Source organism: Toxotes jaculatrix, chromosome 1, assembly GCF_017976425.1.
Source record: "Toxotes jaculatrix isolate fToxJac2 chromosome 1, fToxJac2.pri, whole genome shotgun sequence".
Taxonomy (NCBI): domain Eukaryota; kingdom Metazoa; phylum Chordata; class Actinopteri; family Toxotidae; genus Toxotes; species Toxotes jaculatrix.
Window position 1 is genome coordinate 29,717,487 of NC_054394.1, and position 20,932 is coordinate 29,738,418.

The following is a 20,932-nucleotide window of genomic DNA, read 5'->3' on the forward strand; positions in this document are numbered from 1 at the left end:
AGAATTAACAGGTGAGCTGCAGTCTATTCTTCATCCTCTGTGCTGCACAGCTCCACAGTGCGTTTAAGCACCAAAGACACAGAGAAGCTCTGTGGCCAAAGCTCAATTTAGGACCTTTGACAAGTGAAGAAGGATTTGAGGTGAGGTGAGTCTGCACCCTCTACCTGTCCTAAATTCAAATTCTAAATATACAGCCGGAGTCAGAAGAGACAGAAGACACCGAGACAGCTTAAATCCACAGAGGAACGGTGGCAAGTTCTCCGAGATGCTTGGAACAACCTATCTGACAAGTACAGGTGCACGGAGGAGAACTGGTGCTGTTTTATATGGTTTTTTTCTCTTTACTGCACTTTGTATGAAGTTAAGTGATAAATAAAAACTATTCATGGAACTGTTTTTGAAAGCATCCTTACTTTTTGTGCCTAAAATTTTATCAGAACTGTATATCAGAAGGAGAATGAGCAAAGTTGTCTGTAGGACTCAAATATAATTTGTTAATAAACAAAGTGTCTGAGTGGCAGGTTTTAATGTATCTAAGCTCTGAGTGTAGAAATTGCTCTCTTCACTTTCCCTACGCCAAATTCCTCCGAATGTTGAATGTTTTTTAAAAATGGCGGCTCTAAAAAGACGATGGAACATCACTGTAGGGGGGAATTTCACAGTTTTCTACACATTGGTGTGTTTCTCACAATGGTGCTGTTGACATTCTTCGCCACCTTACAGAAGGTGTGGGGAGGCGCCTCTCCCTTGCTCGGGATGATGATGCAGATGTCCGTGACGGCCAGGGCGGCGTGCGGCTGGCTCTCGGGTGCCCGGCGGTAGGTGACGTAGATTCGCTGGGTGGTATTGCCGCTGATGTTGGCCGAACGACCGTAGGGCGTGGTGTGGATGAGGTGGCAGCCCTGCTTTAGTCGCTCCTTCCACTCATACAACACGCTGGGGGGGGAGAGGAGGCAGAGAGGCGGCAGTCAGCCAAACAATACTCTACAGCATGGTGTAGTTATTAGTCTGATTACCATGTAGAATTAATCAACACAATATGCAGTCATGATCTCACTGGGCCAATTAGGTGGAGCTCCACGTTTTATTGTAACACTGGGAATTTATCCCAGTCTTCCAGTGGCTGCGAGGATGGAGCTGATTAGGCCAAATGTCCATTTTGTACCTCATATCCTCCAGCACATTTGATGCAATGCTGTACTGAGAGCTTAATATTTTTATTCCTGCCCACTCACTTCTCCCTGTCACCCTCTCGTCTGTGGACCGTGCTTTGAAATGGAGCACACTTTGACCCAGATCTACATCTGGTATTGTTGTACAAGTGTCTTTTAGAACAAAATTATTTTTAAATCTTAATAGAAAATTATTGTGTTTTTATATAAAGATAAAAACCTTTTTACCTTTGTATAAACACAATGGTCTCTTTTTTGAAAGTCCCGACCAAAATATGAATATTTTTCTAAACTTATTTTAGAATTTTTAAAGACAATTGGATTTGGAGTCTTTTGCTGTATCTGACCGTCCACATGCAACGTATGCCTGTAGGTTTATGTACAGGACACCGTCAGTCAAAACATATTAACCCAGTACAGCATTACAATTAGGCACAAGAGGACACTCACACAAAGCACTTAGAGGACAAGTACTCAGAGGTACATAATCATAGCAGTAATTTCAAACATCCCTCTTTGCGCTTCCATTATGCACTTATCATCCATTACTGTTTGAAGTGGAACTCGACAGGCGTTTTGTGGCACTATCTGAAAGCTGGAAAAGAGAACAGAATCTAAAGTGGTCAACAGCGGGATTTTTGTATTTTGTCTGTTCTTCCATTTCAGCGCTCGCTGCTGTGATGACTCTGCTCGGTTCGCGGGGCCAAACACTGAGTGCACGTCTTTCTCTGCTGTTATACCAGACCGGTTTCTGTTGATTCAGCCTCCACCATCAGACCAGTGCAGTTCACATTATGTCTTCAACAGTGGCAAAGCCAATTCTGAAGAATCTGAAATTGGCCTTTGTGTTTGCTGAACTGGATCTTAACACCTCTTGAAGCAGCTACACTTGTGAAAGCAGATCAGGATTTTTTTTTTTTCCAGTATTTTCTGAAGGAGCTGGTCTTTGTTTTTGCTGAGGCGGTGAACCTCCACACGAAAATAATATAATAAAACATTAAAAGACTTATGAAATAAAATATTCATCTTCAGGGGAAAAGGAGCAGAGGTTTTATTTCCCACAGAAGAAGTTTACACTCAATGAGCTTGGCTATTGTTTAGGCCACCAGCTGCTAACTAAGTGATCACAAAACATGATGTGTCACTGTTTGTGTATCTGCTCAACACTTTTTACTGATGGAAAACCTGGAGGCGTCACTGCTCCTCATATTCCTCTATAGCTGTCAGAACTGAATGAAGCCAAACTGATGTTAGTATGACGGCTGCACATACTAATTACTCCATCGGCAGCCTGAGCACCAATTCACTACCACGTGGAGCAATGAGAAAAAAACAGATACTTGCACAAAGACACACACACATACACACACACACACACCTCAGCTTCCCATCAGTCCGACCAGTGTCTGGGAAGTGCAGCCCCTCTGGGCAATCAGCACACAAAAGCTGCTGATACCGTCTGAGCACAGTTTCTGTGTCAGTGCCCGATAAGCACCGTACTCTGTAGTGTCAGAGGCCAGTATTAGCCTCCTTAGCATTGTCACCACCTGCCTCAGCCAGACAGAGGTGTGAGAGGCCTGAACCAACAGTATTGGATTCGCGCAGCTCAAAAGATGTTGCTGAGGGGCGACACCTGCAAAGGCGTTACACGCTATTCACCTTTTTGTGGCAAAGTCAGAACGGTGAAGCGCTGAAAGGCAGACAGAAGGCTGCTGCGGAGGAGGAACTTTCAGGCGAAGCAGCGCACTTTCTAAAGTTAAGAGCACTTGATTCTCAGAACAGACATGATATGGGCTGCTTTCAAGATAAGAACTCTACTCCTCACTCACAATAGCAAAAACCACAAGGCAGAGATTCACAGGAAGTAGAAGACTGGCAGTTGAAGAAACAACAGCAAACACACTGCTTTGATAACAGCAGCTGTTTTCAGCTGGTATGGAAAATATAAAGGTTATCACAACCATTTAACCAGTTTTACCATGAAGACTCCTTTAATACCTACCCCAGGTCAGTGAGTGGCGGCTTGTCGCGACCTCGCCTGTAGCACAGGAACATCTGGGGTGCGATGAGGCCGCCGCTGTTAAGATCAGCTGAGTGGCCAGTTGGTGTCGTCTCAATACAGGTGAACCCCGGCGGCACCTCCTCGCCCATGGAGCGGACCACCAGAGCCACGTCGGTGATGGGCGCTTTAGGCTTGGCCGTCTTGTGGCAGACGTCATCAAAGTGGATCTCCTGGTCCAACGGCTTGGACGGGTCCGTCAGGCCGGCCACCACAAAGTAGTCTGCTACACGAGGGCCTTTGTCCTCCATCATCTCCCATCCCCGCCAACTGCCTGCACGGTTACAGAGGGGGAGGAGGAAGAGAGACAGAGAGGAAGAGAGAGAGAGAGAGGGAGAGAGGAAGAGAGGGAGGGGAGATTAATTTTCATTGTGGTAGCAGGTACAGACAGTTCTTGCGTCCTTGCTATGGCGGTAAAATAAAAAAATCTGACAGTCATAAATCTCACTGAGGGGAGGCCAGCAGAAGGACAAATGAAAAGAGAGGGCGAAAATGTGAGGATGAGAGGAGCTATGATTAGATCCCAGGCAGCCATTTACAGTTTCCCTCCTTCTTTTTCAACAGTCTTTCACCAGATGGACTTTTGTTCACATGACCAGCTAAAGGTTCATTGTCCCGGCTCAAGGACACTTTGATAAAACACGTAGCTCTGACGAGGACAGAACATTGTTGGTGTTGAACCTTTCTCTAATTCTAAAAAGTGAGACAGCACAGTAAAAAGCCGGCTGGCTGCACAGACCTGAGTGTGAATTTTACAAAGAGGGAGCTGTGAGGTGTTTCTTCAGGTCCCACATAAAAACCCTCTGACTGCAAGCTTTGTGATATCATGGAGCCCACGAAATGATTCAAGTCAAATAGTTTCTCTAATCCTTGTCACGACTGAGCAAGATTTGAACCCAAATGCACGACTCAACAAGGAGTTCAAAATAACAGTCTTTATTTCCAAACTAAAATTCTCTCATGGCGAGGCAAAAGTCAAACAAAATGAAAGACCACTAAAAAAAAAAAAAACACAAAATCACTCTTAGCAAGGAAAATACTTGATAATGAAATAAACCAAACAACGTACCGACAAAACTAAACAAATGGCTAGAATGAGTAAACTGTGATCGAGACTTGACAGACTGAGGAAAAACGCTGGTTCTACTATCGAACTACAGGACGAACTGGCACAGAACAAAGGGAGACGCAGACAATATATAGACACGAGGTAATGGGGAACAGGTGGAAACAATCAGGGCAGGGAAGACAATCAGACTGGCAGGAACACAAGAGGAAGGGCAAGCTACCTGGAACACAAAGGGAGAACAGATTACAAAATAAGAGCTGAATGCACAAGACAACATAGCACAGGACAAAACATAACAAGACCTTATTTCCTCACTGTGACGATCCTGTTCTGATTTTATATCATCATCTATAATTTCTGAAGAACACAGGCTGAAAATTATACCAAGATGGGTGAAGTTACCCTCCGTACAATCTGCACCGAATCAAAAGCTGCTTTGGGTGAATGAGCGCTGTATTTCTGCCAGGTCATCCTCACAAAAGTTCAGTTTTTATTATTACAATCCTGTTCTCAACTCCCCCGAAAACAGCCCTGACACGAGCGACAGCTGTGATGATTTCAGTCAAGCAAAGGTTCACGGAGTGAAACACAGAAACGCAGGAGGGAGACTCAACAAACACATCCACCACCCTCTGAGGACAGCCAGTGAATCTTCAAGTACAGTGTTATTTTCATGCAGCATGGCTCTTGACCACGGACTGTTTGCAGTGTCATGATCACAGTGCCATTTCAAGAAAACAAAAAAAAAAAAAAAGTCAGAGTCTGAGACAAAACCACTGAGAAGTTTTTGGGCCAAAGACTCGACTGAGAACAAAATTATTGGTGTGAGGAGAAATTATGGCAAATCTGAAACGATCTGCTGCTGGAGGTTTCACCAGTAATGTTGTGTTAAATGTGCGTTGTCCTTTCTGCCTTTAAAAGGCACTTTTTTACCTCCTTGATTTGATTTTATGGGGATTTGGTTCCATTTGATCGAAGTGTGAAATAATTAAACACATGTTCATTACAACTAACTATGTCACATAAAGAAAGCAGACTTTTGTACTGTTGCAAGCACAAATCAGTTCTTCAGATCACCTATGGCAACGCACAAGGTTTCATATGTGAGACAACTCAGAAAAAAACTGGAACGTGAAAATGGTTCTCTTTATTACTGCTGCCAGTTTTAGCCAATTATTCCAGTCTACACACATTATAGCCTTGAGCCTTGTGGTTAAAGAGAAGTTACATAATATTGCTCTTATCTCTTCTTGACAAAGCGGGTCTACATTATGGATAAAAGTCTGACAAAGTGCTAAAGTGCTGAGGAACCAAGAAATACTGTTTTACAGTGGACTTTTTTTTTTTCCTCTGGCAGCCTGTGGGAGTGGTGGTGTAAAGTCTCAGTGCCTCAGTGACCAGATTCATCACTCAGCCTCTTGACACTCGAGCCTCCGGGCCACGAGTGAGTCTCTGTGGGTTAAAGTGAAACTCTACCCCTGCCAGTGCTCTCGCTCTCTCCCCGGTCGGTCACACTGGGCTCGTGACAGCCGAAATCAGGAGGTGGGAGAAGACTGGATGTGAGAAACAGAACACAATTCAAACATGTCTTAGGGTTTTCATATAAAAACAGAATTTTGCATAGATCGCAAATAGAGGATGTGTAAGCTATTTCCTTTCTTTAAAACCATTCCCTGGTTGGTGTCACAGTCAGTGGCGATTTCTAACCCAGACAGCCGTTTCATTGCAACCAGATTTTGTAATCCAAGAGTTTCTGCCCAGTGTAATTCTGAATAATTCAACTGGACAAGTTCTGTGATTCCAACCACATGAAGTAAGAGGGTGGGGGGGTAAGAGAGGTTTAATTAGCAGGGTGTGTTAGCTAAGTCTAAATGTGTTGGCTCAGGCGAAAGGTAAAAAAAACTGCCAACTCCAGTCGGTGTGATGCTACGTGAGCAAGACTCCAGCTGCCACCACAGCTACATAAACCACTGTTAGTGCCTCCTTTTATTCAGCTCACCATCAGAGACTCGTATAGGTCACGGACAGATCACGGTGACCTGAGGTTTGACCTCTGTAGATGGTCCTCCGGGCTGCAGGTGGCAGCACATGCTACACACACACATTTGCTTCCGTGTTTTCTTCAGTAACAGGGTCAGTGTTTGGTTCTGTCCATCATTAGCTGTTTCAGACACAATATCGGGTGGAGAAAAGTGTTTATTTACACAAACCTAACTAAAGCTGGCTGTTTATTGGCCTAATGAAATAATCTTTGCGGGGTCAATGCGCTGAGCTTAGATCCAAACAAAGAGCGATTTGTGTTTCTTTCTCTTGCTGGCACGTCCAGATATTGACCGATAATGAGAAAACGCTGTGTTCACTGTGTCCTGGCTCTTACACTCAGATTACAAATGCATCTCACCTCATCGCTTCCTCACTGTGAGAAACTGATGAGAAGACGTGACGTCTGGTCAGCTGCGATAAGGCAAGGGGAGTGACTGGAATCCGGGCCTCCGGTCCAAACGCTCCTCATCCAGCATCGAGACTTTTAAATCTACCGTGTTACTGTGGTCATCAACTGGGGAATAACTGGTCAAACTGACCAGAGGAGATCTAAGGGCCACACATCTGCACAGCCTCCTGAGTCCAAGACCACAGTCTCCGTTCAACTTCCTGTCCTGCACATAATGCAGGCTCATAAATGTCCTAGGACGCTCACATTACAACACACTGGTGTAACACTCAGAGGACAGGATGTGGGACACGTGTTCTCTTGTCTTTTATAAATGTTTACTTGGGAACTGAGTGAAATGTTTTAAAAAATATACAAAATACAGAAGACACTCGTCTCCCGTTTCAAAATGAAAACAGCTCAACCGCAGCACTGGTGCAAGAGGAAACTCAGCTGGTTTGAATAGTTTGGCTTCACTTCTTCTAATTTAAACTCATCTTTATATCGATCCAGGATTTAGATTTTACTTTAACCCTGATTCAAGCTCTCACCAGGGGGACGCTCACAGTGGTGGGACACACATTCCTGTCACACCTTCACGCCTGCTCACAACACTCTGCCATAAAAAGCCTGCATACGCACAAGTCTGGGAAGGAAGGCTGGCAGACACCCTGAAGACGAGGTGAGACGTCTAAGTTGTGTGTTGAAGTTGCGTGCATGTGTGCGTATGTGCGCTAGCACAAGGTCCCGGGGTCACATTCTTCTACTTCACAGACATAATGAAAGGCAGAAACTAACATGGTCAACACGTGAGGTTCTGTCGACGCAAAATCCTCCAAAAAAGCCAATCTACACTCTGTTCCTCGTTTAAAACATATTCACAGGCCTGTGCTGACATATATGACAGACCGATCATAACATCATATGCAATGTGCAGTGAAAGGAAGGGTGGGATTACGCAGGGTGTCGGCCAGTACAGCGGCTATCTCCTTTCTTGCGAGCGACTTCTGCTTTATTGACCCAGAGAGATTTTTCATGAGACTCAACTGACAAAAAAAAAAAACGGACTTGGGTTTCGTTTCATCGCACACACACACACACACACACACACAGTAGGTACAGTTAACTCCTCACTCAGCAGAAAAACTGTAACAAAAGAAAGGTGTTGACCTAATTTATCGCAGCCCCACGGATGCAAAACAGCGGCGAGCTCTGCGGCGTCACCTCCCGTAACACTGACTGAGCCACTGAGCCACGTGGTGAGCCAAAGAATGGCACTCATCCTTGCCATGTTGTCAGCCTGCTAAAAATACAACGCAAAACCAAAGCAGCAGTGCTGTGGCGCACATTACATAAGGATTACATATATATATATGCACTGCATATGTGGGACAGTCCTGGACTCCCACTGAAATCAAACCGCCTCTATTGTCTCCAACCTGCTCTCTCTCTACGTGCCCTATATTTCAAGAATAGAAAAAAAAATGAAATTGTAGATTTCACAGCTCCTGCTTTCGCTGAGCCATTCGTGAATCTTCTTGTGAAGGTGATCGTGAGGGTTTTGGGGGTAACGCAACAAAAACTGATCCAGTCTGAGAAATTCTTAGACCATGCTGCACTGACATGCTGATGATGAAACCTGGAAAAGAAACTTTTAAACCAGGGTGTAACACCCATCTAATGCCTATTTAATGCCCACGGGTTTTCACGCACAGAGCAGCACTGGATTCCCTCCCAGGAACTGCATCCAGTGATCCCGTGACACTGTGCCTGACATTAGAATAAAAATCTGCATCACAGCTTAAGTGAGTCTGATCAAGATATCTTAATTTGCTGGCTGCCCTACTTCTCCCCTGGCAGACTGACCTGGAAGGGAAAGCTTGACTTGGTCTTGAGGTAAACGCCCAGAGAGAAGTCACAGCTGATTCCTCTCAGTGCAAAAAGCTGTGAATTTTTAAGAGGGGATGTGCTCAGGCCGCAAGCCTCTTTATGGGTTTCTGGGGCCCTTCACAGTGGCCCTGAAGCACTGCAGAATATATTCATGTGTTTCTGAATCATTTATGACGTGGGGTCTTTCATTGCAAATGCCTTAAGACACGGTTTTCCCCAAGACCTTGCAGACTATTTGTCTCTGTAAACCTGGAGTCAGCATTCAGCGACAGAGCACCTTAAATGATGTGCTTAACTTGCTTTAAAGGTACTTTGTGCTGTGGCTCCGCTGAATGCACAGATTATCTGGGTTCCGTCTGATTCTCTGCAGTAATCACACAGGATAAGAGAGCAGTGTGGGAGCCAGAGAAACAAGAGAAACAGACTGTGGTGGAAAAGCACCACAGGCCCAGAAACTTTAAACTCGGCCACATGAAGGGCCTGGTGCCAGAGCCATAGACAAAGCCTCCCAGCCCCAAACTCGCTGACTTATAACCACAGCAGGACTTCAGGGAGGAGTTCGATAAGATGTCCAGACCCAACAGGCCTTCAGTCGCTTCCACAAGGGTTTTGTTTAAGCCGACGTGACAGGGGAACGATTTCCAGCTGTCTCGAGTTCACGAGAGCCGGGGCCAATGAAACGCACCAAAGGGACTCTCGTTTCGAGGCTCCAACGGCCCAGTCGCCGCTCTCGAGTCCAGCTGTATAGACACCGAGCACAGAGACGGTCACAGCAGGGCAGACACGTGGAGGAGGTGAAAAGGAATGTGCTCAAGAACATAAACACAAGCCAGTAGGAAGCCTCACTCGCCAAGCATCTGCTTCTAGTTAGCCCAGAGGGGTGGGCGTTTGGCTCTCGTGCCTCGTCTCTGCATCAGGTCGTGTAACATCTCGGAGGAAAGATGACCTCTGTGAGAAAGATGTTTTACCTGTTTGTTTTTTTTTCACATGTAAAACTGTAACCTTAACACCTGACTTATTATTTATTTAACCTAACAAATCCGAACAACCAAAATGAAACGTGGAGTGACATCTGATCCTGGCACAGCTGCATCTTATGGACTCTCCCACCACTGGTACCACAGGAACTGTACGTACTACCAGCCTCTTTAGCAGACAACCATGTTCCTCCTGGTTTCCTTGTCAATTTAATTACAGAACAACTAGAACTAAATATGTACTTTGATAGCTCTTAGATGGAGTGACCGTGTGTGTGTGTGCGTGTGTGTGTGTGTGAACAGAGGAGACATTATGCAGATGAGGTAGTTAGGATGCATTAACCTTTGTCAACAGATATTGTATGTTTTAATTAGATATGTGACTATTTGTAGCTGTCAGCCTGTTTATGTGCGTGTGTGTGTGAGTCTGAAAACAAATTTTCCCTCGGGGACTAATAAAGACAATCTTATCTTACAACCACCCATCATTCAGCTGGCGTTTCGTTTTCTAACAAGGTACCAAAAAAAAAAAACATGGTGTTCCCCCACAAATGATGCGTTCCTCCTCTGAGCCAGTGAGTCGCAAACACTCACCGTGTTTTCACCCACAGCAGCAGCCAGTTTCGGTGGTTGGTATAATGTTTTCAGCTAAACACGGTCCGTGGTCCTGAGGTGCAACGTGGAAAATATTTACTCTCATGTTTTGTCAAAATTCAGTCAAGTCTTAATTAAATACAGATCCAAGTTTTGATGGTTTTAATTCAGAAAATCAAAATAGCACTAATTATCAACAACATCTCCGTGGGTGTTGACACGAACTACATTTACAGCTATATGAAGTCAAGAGAAAATGCCTTCGGGAAGCAACTATATTAAACCACAGAAGCTGTAAATTCTACTATTTCTCTCATTATTTCTTATTTTTCTCTCACAATTTCCACTCGCATCTCTCCTGCATAACCGAGGAGAAGGGACTTTCTGTCTTATTAAAAAACAGAAACCCTCTTAACTCTCTCCGCTTTGAGAAATGCACAACAAAAATACTGTCAAGCAAGCATCAAGGTTAAAGGATGAGAAAACCTGCTGCTGTATTCAGGGAAGACAGCAAAGGTGTAGCTGCAGATGTGGAGCTGCAGATGTGGAGCTCACCCTGCCTCCAGAATAACTCTCTCTCTCTCCTTGACTTTAAATTAAACCTTCAAAGTCAGACAACTGTCAAAGCAGGAGGAGGATGCTCGGGCTCGGACGCTGAGGTTTCATCCATCAGCACTCACTTCTTGCCTTCATATGATCAATGTGACTAATGTAACGGATCGTCATGCAGAGGAGGATCAGCGGGTAAAACACGGAAATAACAACGTCAGGGTTAGCAATTTGTGCCCTGCTGGGACGAACCTATACCAAGCATGAATATGCAAACGGAGCTTTAACGTGCTTCGGTGTAAAAGCACTGATGAGCATACAAAGTACCTTTAAAAACTTTGTGCATGGTCTCGACCTAAATTTGAAAAGACGTTTTGAAATTCAGCTCAAGTTTAATGCAAACTTTCCTTCTTATTATGAGCAGGAGACTGTGATGTGTTTGTTGTGGATAATTAAGCACAACCCATGATGCACGGGGATGCAGCAACATGAGACACAGCAGTGACAGACTTTACCTGCCAGCAACTGATACCATTAACATCATTATATGATTACATAGAGGAAAAAACACTTCCACTTCTACCAGTGCACCAATGCACCCAGTTACAGAAACCAATGGAGCCGTGATTTGCCGTGAAATGGCGTCAGGACTTCGGCTCTCTATAGTCACCCACTGAAATCACACTGAAGTCTCCTGATGTCTACATGTTGTAAACATGTTAACCACCTATGATCGTTTAAAAAAACAAAACAAAAACAGTTTCACTACGAGCTTTCCAGTTTCATTGTGGGCAGATGAGTCACGTTACGGTGGGTGGGGAAGGTAAAACTTATGACTAACTTTTATTCCTGTATAATCCTCTTGGAAATGAAATGTCTTATATTAGTCAGCCTGGCTAAGACAGAATATCCAATATCCGTCTGCTCGATCAGCTCAGACGGCGGGGTGGACACACCTCAGCGTTAACACTGACGTCTTGTTTGTGTTGCTGCTCCTGCATTGTTTTGTGTACTGTCGCGCAGAAGTACAGTGACTAGGCTGACAAAACAAGAGTTGACTCAAGGTCTTATCGACTGATGACTCGACTCATTTGACTTCTGGTGGGGGGGCAGCCTTACATGTGCAATGAGCTAATATCGGCTCTGATCAGGAGCTGTGCAGGCAAAAGAGACGCTGCTGACTGGCAGTGACAGAGATAAGAGCCAGTGAGTGAACGGATGGATGCTTCAGTCGTGCTTAAAACACTGCCGACATGTCACATCTGGTGGGGCTTTGGGATAAGTCACAAGAATCAGTGCAATGCAGAATGAGGTCCAGTTGTTTCAGTGACCTGAGGTACAGGCCCGTTTGTCACTGGACGTTTTGTTCTAGCACTCGATGTTCCACCTGCGGTCTGAATTCAGGAATACCGGCTTGGAAATCGGAGGAAAACGTCTGCTGAGGCTCCTGCATAACTTATTTTTCATTTTACAGATTTTCCACTGCACATCAGCGACAATAATGTTAGCAACTATCAGCCAGTGTTATCCAGAAAAAAACTGCTGCACTGTGAAAATCACCTCAGATGTATTTCATGGTCACTTTCTGGGATACAGATATCAAGGTAAATTCTGGGATAAGAATTCCCAGGCTTCAACATTATACAAGATGTTGCCATGCTGGCTCCGCGTACAGTATTAGCACAGGGAAGTGCTAATGCAGAGACCTGTGGGAATTAATGCCATGTCTCCGGGAAACCAGATCTCACCGACCAGCCGACTCTCCCAGCCTGATCTTTTAATTCCCTCGTTGGCAGAAAACCGTTCTTAAGGCTGGTGTTTTGCCTTCAGTGGAGACAAAGTGCTTTGTATAAACATGCACGTTTGTTTTCCAGTGCGACCTCTTTTTATTTGCAGCTTGTTAACTTTGGAGTCTGGCAGTTTCTTTTTAGTGATGTCTTTTGTCTCCTTAATGATTAGCACCCTTTTCTGTCTGAATGGTTAGAAAAAAAAAAGACGTGGGGAATAATCCTTTACCCTTGTGAACCCAGTAGACCACACAGCAGCAGCAGCAGCAGCAGAATAATGTGGGAATCAGACAATTACAGCCTCCACCAGTGGAGCCTTGAGTGTGACACACCTACATCCAAGAAAGTTTTAGTTAAATCAACTAAACTAGAAGTTTCCTCAGACTTAAATGTAAATTAGCAAAGAAAACACGTGCATACTTCAGAACATATGAATGTAGTTCTGTCCATAAGATTTGTTGTCATGGGCTTTGTTTTATTTCATATTATGAATCAGAAGTTACAGAAAACGTCCTCCACAGGTGTGTGTACCTTCGGTGTGTGTTCTTCTGGAGAGCTGAGTGCAGTCACCGAGGAAAAACCAACTGCAGGATGGTCAGTGAATAAATAAACTGTGGGTCTGCCTGCTCGTTAAACTGCAGCGTGATGGGCGTGGAGGATTTGGATTTGTTTATAAAGCACCTGTGACGGAGCTGACAGCTGAATAACTTAAGTAATGAGTAATGTAACAGATTACTTTTTGCCGCTCAGTAATTAGTGAAGTCATTACGTTTTCAGTGAGTAATGTGTAATGCATAACCCGCTCACAGTTTTCAAGCACCTTTGCCCAACACTGTTTCTGAAACTGAAACACTTTTTCACATCTTCCCAATCTATCTCTTCGGCCTGAGCACCAGTCCGGCTCCTCGAGGGCTCAATCAATTCTCATGACTATTCCACTGCAGACTGCTGCATAATCTTCCACAGAGAAAAAGCACTAACAGCTCAGCCCAGTGAAATGGGTTTCGGTGTTCGGACAGATGACTTTGTGATGAGATCGGTACCCAACGTCCAAATCCATCTTGTCTCACGCCAGATGCCACCCACCAACCGAGGACACATCCCGCCTTTCTCCCTGCAGACAATGCCCTGAGCTTACAGCTAATTAGTGTTTGTGGATGGTATTCCCTGGGAACATGTAATCCCGTTCTCAGTTGTTCTGCATGCAAATCAATGGAAGCTTTTCTTCTCTGATACAGTTTCTCCTTTTGAACAAACTTTGCATAGAATCCACGCTGTGCTGTGACCCTCAGCCTGACACTAAATCCTGCTTCTATCAAAGACTTCTTCACATCACTGAAACATCAGTTCTCCTTCCAACAAGTATTATTATCATTATCGAGCCTCTGTACTTTTTCAGTATATTGGTGTCTGTAGCAGTGCGTATCAAAACCTCCAAACTTGGCATCAAATTCTTGATAAAACTCTTAGTTTTTTGTTTTTCAATAAATTGATTCATTTCCTACACACCTATCAGAGTTTGGCTTATTTTGTTGAGGGTTTTTACAGAGAAGATCAAGTTTTTTTTGGCCCCAATCCAGATCCAAGTCCTTTAATATTGGGTATCTGCCATTACTGTGTCCAATCCAATATCTGTATTTACATTCCTTAAATGCTGATTAAATATCTTGTCTCTGGCACAGCCGTAAACGACTTAATCTCACCCACCTTATTTATTTGAACTTCTTGATCCAAATACTGAGGATCATGTCTCAAAATGTTTACAAGCTTAACTTACTGATGTGATATGAATGGTTGTTCGGAAACATTCAGTTGACCTGTGGTTGTACAGAGGTTTAACAGAGTGGAGGTTCTTAGCACGCAAACTGTCAGTGACAAGTGCAGAGATCACACAAGCTGACAAAAGCTAAGTTTACTTCAGGCCTGACATCAGGTTACTCACAGAATTAACATTAATTAGTGACAGCTGACGTAACGTACCACCGGCGACATTTGTAATTCTAACTGGCAAAAGTGACGCTCAGCTCGGGCTAAAATAAGAACCTGCGAGCTGAACGTTTTCTGCTGTGCTTTGTTAATGATTATTAGCACTGGAGCTCAGTGAATCTGTGTTTTTCCAGCCTCAGAGTCACACACACTAACTTTCACTGGCTTGGGCAGCGGGATGCCGCTCTGTAGAGCCCAGCTGTCTTAAAGTAGAGAAGCCGATACACTGGCAGGCTGAGATGCATGAAACACAGCAGTAATGAAGGGATCAGATGTTGATCAGCATCTTTTAAGCTTGAACGGATCAGCCATGACACCGATCCTCAGCATCAGCTCAGAACATCTCAAGTTTCATCTTGTATCAAAGTATAGACAGTGTATTGTTAGTTTATTTACCTGTGTTCAGGTAAGACAGTAACGCCAATATTTTAAAAAAAGGAATGATATTAAGATTTATCTCCAAAAAGCTTAAAAGAAAAACATCTGTGATTTTAGTGGACTTGAATATTTCAGCATAAATATTTCATGAGAACAAATCTCAACCAAAGCTTGAAACAAAACAGCCCAGTTATTTATTCATTTTCAATATCCTTACAGGAAACCTAAAAACAGATGCTAGTGCTGTACAGGGAATACTTTGTTGTATACGGGCAACATGTAAACATTGTTCCACTGCTTCCACATTTCTCCAGGAGCTGTAATTAAGTTTAAAAACAGAAAACGTTTCGGCATCACGCACAGTATCCATCCCTCAGAGCCAAAGAGCGAGATTCCTTATAGACCCAACATGCTGCTTCAGTCAACAATCATACAGAGATCATCAGAGACAGAGTGAGCAATTTTAGCTCACACAGGAGCAGGAAACAGAGCAGAATGCAAAACAGCGCGACTGTCACTCATTTTCAGCAGTTACATCTTTTGCTCTTCTGCACTGACACCATTTCCCTCCAGCTCTTAGGAGAAACCACTGAGTACAACAAGTTGCTGCTGAATGGCATTAAAGGAAAATTTAGGGCATTGTTAATAACCCTTATAACTGGACCATCAGCATGAAGCTGTGGCCTCACATCCGTAGAAACTACCTTGAATTAGGCGACTGAATCCCTCATCATCAGCTTCACTGTGGTGTTCTTCATAGTGTCTTCACATCCCCTCTTCCGCTCCATTACCAAAACACTCCTGGAAAGCAATGAACCTAGTAGCATATTCTGAGACTAGCTTAATCTAGTGAATCTGCGGGACGTGTTAACAGTTTCTGCAGGAAAAAAATAAATAAATAAATAAACGCGGGAATACTTGGAAATCAAACAAACCCTCTGACTTCCACTGACTGTCGACGGAGCAAGCCTTGATACAATCTTCACTTCAGACACTCAGCACATGCAGTTATGCAGAACGAGTCAAAGTGTATTCAAAAGTGAAATACATGAACAATCCCTCGAGCATGACAGGGGCGAGCAGCCAGTCTCTGTAACTGACAGCTCTATGAAGTGAGACTCCTGTCTCCCCGCTGTGTTTGAGTTCACCGAATTACGCAAGATGAGGGGAATAACATGCACCCTGTGCCCCGGGGATTAAAGCCATCGCTGCCACGGGAGGGGTCATTCGCTGGCAGTTATAGGTGGACAGCAGGCATTAACCCCGAGGGTGGTGTCAGGATGAGAGGAAGCAGGGTTACTGAGTGTACCTGAAGTCTTCAATCAGTTCAGCAGACACCATCTAGCTGTCTGTCTCTTTGATCTTTTACTCACGGTCGTAAACCCTCTCCATGGTCCTGTGCATGGCTACGAGTACCATGCCATTTGGCTCACATGTGCCAGACAACAACATCTTCTTTGACTCTTTCTTTTTCTCTCCTGGTGTTTCAGTAAGGCGCCCTTCTGCCCTCTGAACACGATCAGACACAACAATAAGACAGAACACAAACCTTCAACCATCTTTCATTTGCACGTTGACAAAATCTGGCCACGTGAAGAAACCAACACTCCAGTGAAAATGCAAAACAAAGCCGAGCAGGCAGAAGATTTATGGTGTTGCAGTGTAGGTTACCTTTCTGGTACGTGGAAGCTGAGGTTTTCAAATGACAGGCTTGAGAGTATTTTTGTCACATATATGATTTGACCAGACTTGTCTGTCCCGCGCGACACCGCTAAATGACGCGAGGGGGAATTCTGGGGGAAAGTAAACCTCCAGAATGTCAAGCCCCAGTGGGAGGCGTCGCCGCTGCTCCTGTCTGATCTCCTCTGTCAGACGAGAGCAGCGGTGACGGCCGTGATGGGGATGGTGATCTACTTCAGGCGGACTCCCGGCGTGTTTCCCCTTTGCACATCAGTTTCCTCACCTTGCACTGGCACAGTTTTGCTCGAAACATCCTACCTGCCAAGTACCGTGACACTCTCACTGAGGAAGTCTGTGTCTTTTGCCATATGCCATAAGACTAGACCTGCAGTTAACCACTATTTTCAATACTGATTAACCTGCACCTTACTTTCTTGATTAATCAATTAATTGTTTACTCTGCGGAGTGTCAGAAAATAGTGAAAAATATCCAAGATGTGTCAGATGAATATAACACAGAGGAAGGAGGGAGTTCTTCATAGGTGAGAGGCTGAAATCAGCATTTCTGTGCCACTCAATAATCAAAAATAGTCACTGATTATTTTAATGTCTGTCGACTGATCGATTAATCATCGCAGCTCTGCACCAGGCGCAGAATAAAACGAAGGTTAAATTTGAGGCGTTTTCTGAGCTCAAACTCAACAGACCCGAAATATCCTCAGGCAGATGGATGTGCACGCAGAGGGCAGTGTGGTGTTTTGGGGGGTTATTTTTAGCCCCAAACGACCGCACAGCAGCGGTTAAGACCGACACGAACCACCGGATGACCTGAGGTTTAACGTGGTTCCACTCCACTTGCATTTCGGCGACTCAGATATTGAGGGATCGGGGGTTTTTGAATGCAAAACAACCTGTGGCACACGCTTAGCTTCGGGGTTCGGGAGGCATCGGGTTAAACGCTCCGGACGGCGCAACTGTCATTCACCGACAGTTAATTCCGAGATAAAGCACAAAACAAATATAAACAGGTACACAACGCGAGCGACCAGCGGTGACAGCGCTAGCATGAGGGGTTTCTAGCTTGTTCTAGAGGTAGTCAGCCGCGGGCAGCTGTTTGGATAAATCCCCCCGCCGGTCGGTCACCGTAACGGTTCATCATTTCGCACTTACCCCGTTTGTGAACGTCAAATCGGTCCTCTCACACAACTTCGGCCGGTGTCGCCTACCGGTGCTGATTCATCGCAGCGATGTCGGTACCGAAGAGGTGAGGTGACCGGTGCGGGTGTTTTTATTCGTCTTTTTTTCCCCTCTCTCTCTCTCTCCCCCCTCTCTCTCTTCCTCTGAGAGGACTAACAGTTAGCCGTCCAACCGAGCGAGGCTTCTCCTGTCAGTCACCGAGCCGAGCCGGCTGTCCGCTCCGCCGCCATCTTGGTTGTGATGGGAATCCGCCGTCTCTCTCTCTCCCTCTCTCTCTCTCTCTCTCTCTCTCTCTCTCTCTCTCACACACACACACACACACACACACAGCCAGCCTCTCTCAGCTCGATGGGTCTCATATAATCTACCTGATGCTGACAGTGCTTTAAATTATATTTCCTCAGCATCATCTACTCATAATTTTTTACCTTTTGCATCATTTTATCTTTTATACCCTTTTTGATGAAAATGAAGAAAAGCCCCATCATTGCATAATACAGTTATAACTGAACTAAATGAATACAGTTTTGATTAACAGCCCGAGAGAGTGGACAAGAGAGAGACTGACCATCAGCGTTACTGGTTGGGAAATCAATCACATGACTACAAAGAGACTCGAAATGAAAAATGAGACACAAAACTACAACAAAGAGATGGAAAACAACCACAAACATACAGAAAATAAGAGCTGCATTATGACCAAAGACAGACACAAAATGGCCACAAACATAAAACTACTACAAACAAATGGAAAACAACCAAAAAGAGACACAAAACTGCAAAATAACCAGTATTAAATGAATGCTTACACACTGAGGCATCAATAATTATGATCTAGTGTTATAATACACAGAAGTGTTTTGGGCTTTTTAGATGTTTAGTGCTCAGTGCTCTCTGGCTGCTGAGTTTACTGACATGAACTGAAATGAAAACTGAAATACCCAAAGCAATCTCAAAAAGCACCTGAACTGCCAACAAGGTTTATGTATTCAAAGATGTCTAATTTAGAGCCAACAACACCTGACTTCCAATATTCAATAGCCCAATATATTAGTCCAATATTTAGCTCTACTTTTGTCTTCATCAGCCCCTCAGAAAAATATCTGGCTCTTTAGCAGCTAAATGCTCCTCAGTTTTCACCAGCTATAGTCTCTAACTGTGCCTGCTGTTTGATGCTGAGCAGGCAGTGAACATCAGAGCTTTGTTGTTGTCTGCAAAAAGAGGCTGAAAAGGCAGAGAAGCTGGAGATAACTCTGTGTGTGATCCCTCTCACATTACATGTACTCATTTGATTCACTGTTAATATATCTCTCTCTTTAAATGTCCACGCAAAGAGGTAATCCAGGTACAATATGGCAAAAGCTTATTTGTCCTATAATACACGATGTGTTACTGATGTCATTTCAGAAGTGAACTCCGTGCTCAGTGCCCTCTGGCTGCTGAGTTTGTTGACATGAACTGAAAGGGAAATACCCAAAGCAATCTCAAAAAGCACCTGAACTGCCAACAAGGTTTATGTATTCAAAGATGTCTAATTTAGAGCCAACAGCACCTGACATGAGGAGTGGGGGAAAAGCAATGTGCCAGCAACTGCTGTGGCAGAGGAAACACTTTATTTGTTGAAGCAGGGACGTTTTCTGTGTTAGTTTCTTTTCACTGTTCAGAGACACAGTGCAGGTGGACTGTAAAGATGTTGGCGTGTAATGTGTCCGCCCTGTCATAAACCGGTCAGAGGGTTTCCCTGCCTTGCCCCTGGTGTACTCTGGGATTAGCTCAAGCTCCTTGCGTGTGTGTTCAAATCGATAAGTGTGAATGGAAAACTAATGAATGAATGATGCAAGCTGACACATTCTCCTAAAAAACTTCCCAGTCCTTATCAGTGCTGAATTATTTTGCTGATTGTAAGTGACACCTCACTTGTAGGTTGTTTCCCAGCAACTCATTTTCAGGATGAATAAATCCCGTTTCAATTTCACTTTGTGTTGAACTGAAGAATATATGATGAAACTGGTTGAAACAGCTTGGCTGTGAGTAGGTGTGAGGTTTGTTCTCTGTCGGTGGGGGTGGAGAGCTGGCAAAGTATTCCCACAACGTCATGCAGACTTATAAATCCTTTAAATGTGTTTTCCCTTTTGTTCTCAGATGTTCGATGCCCCAAAAGTGGCAAACAACTCTTATGAAATGTGCGTATTTCCCCTGTTTTTCAGAAGTTGTAAAAGCATTAGAGTACAGCAGTTAAACTGGCCAAAAAGTGTAAATGTGAAGTTTAGTTGGAGGCAGGTTTTTGGAGGCGGGGTGCCTACACAACATCTGATGCCTTCCTCCAGACTCTCACTAGCTGAAATACACATTTGAAGTTGTTCTGCTTTGTTTTGCACAGACAGAAAAAAAAAACACTTGGTGGCTTTACAGCAGCTGGCTGCAGTCTGAGGCAGCTCAGGCAGCACAGTGATTGTTATACTAATGTTTCCAGACTGGCTTTCAAACTTTATTGTCTTCTTTATTGAAACATGTTCTTGGTGCATTTATTTTATCAGTAACCTTCCAGACTCCAGTATGCCAAAAGAAAAAGCATGTTATGGATAATAATGTTTTAAACTTGTTGTCACAGCTTTCAGTGACTGTTTATTATACATTTTTTTATATACATGATTTATTACCCATAAAATCTCATCATTTATTGCCCCAGAGTTCCATTAATTTGAGAGATTTTGGGACAGGTTGTTTAATGAGTCTTAAATTAGAATTTTTAAGACTTAATCCTAAAAGTAAGAGCAGACTAATGACCGTAAGAAACATTTACTGTTTTATTTTGGCCATTTACGGATTAAATTTAGTTCTTTTATCTTATTCTATGCCCTCTCAACATTAATCCTAATACGAAAAAAAAAGTATTTGAGATTTAAAATTAAAAATCTTTGTTCCCCAGTAAATGTCAGCTGTCAAAATTGACTTTCATCTTGTCATCATTTGTTATGACACACTACATTAATGTTAAATCATTTTTAACGTGGATGTTATAATGTTAGATTTTGGGGGGTGAAACTTCCAACATTTAAAAAAAAAAATTCCCATCTTTCTGTTTTCCTGCAGCTCTTATTTTAAACCATGCAGAAACAAATCTTATCTTCCAGGATGTTAAAAAAAAATTTACAGTATTAAA

General features: G+C 43.8%; 1 protein-coding gene across 5 annotated transcripts in view; it reads right to left on the bottom strand.

The window, feature by feature from the left end:
• LOC121175525 (C-myc promoter-binding protein-like) overlaps positions 1-17,983 on the bottom strand; it is a 52,079-nt gene extending 34,096 nt beyond the window's left edge. For all 5 annotated transcript variants that reach the window (XR_005892746.1, XM_041029585.1, XM_041029446.1 and 2 more), the window contains exons 1-3: positions 17,743-17,983; positions 3,175-3,505; positions 690-936 (exon numbers count right to left, since the gene is read on the bottom strand). Coding sequence is in view for 4 of the 5 variants with exons in the window: in XM_041029585.1 (XP_040885519.1) it covers positions 690-936; positions 3,175-3,485 (558 nt within the window). In the remaining variant the exon portion in view is untranslated. The remainder of the gene's footprint in view (positions 1-689; positions 937-3,174; positions 3,506-17,742) is intronic.
• Positions 17,984-20,932: the final 2,949 nt, after the last annotated feature.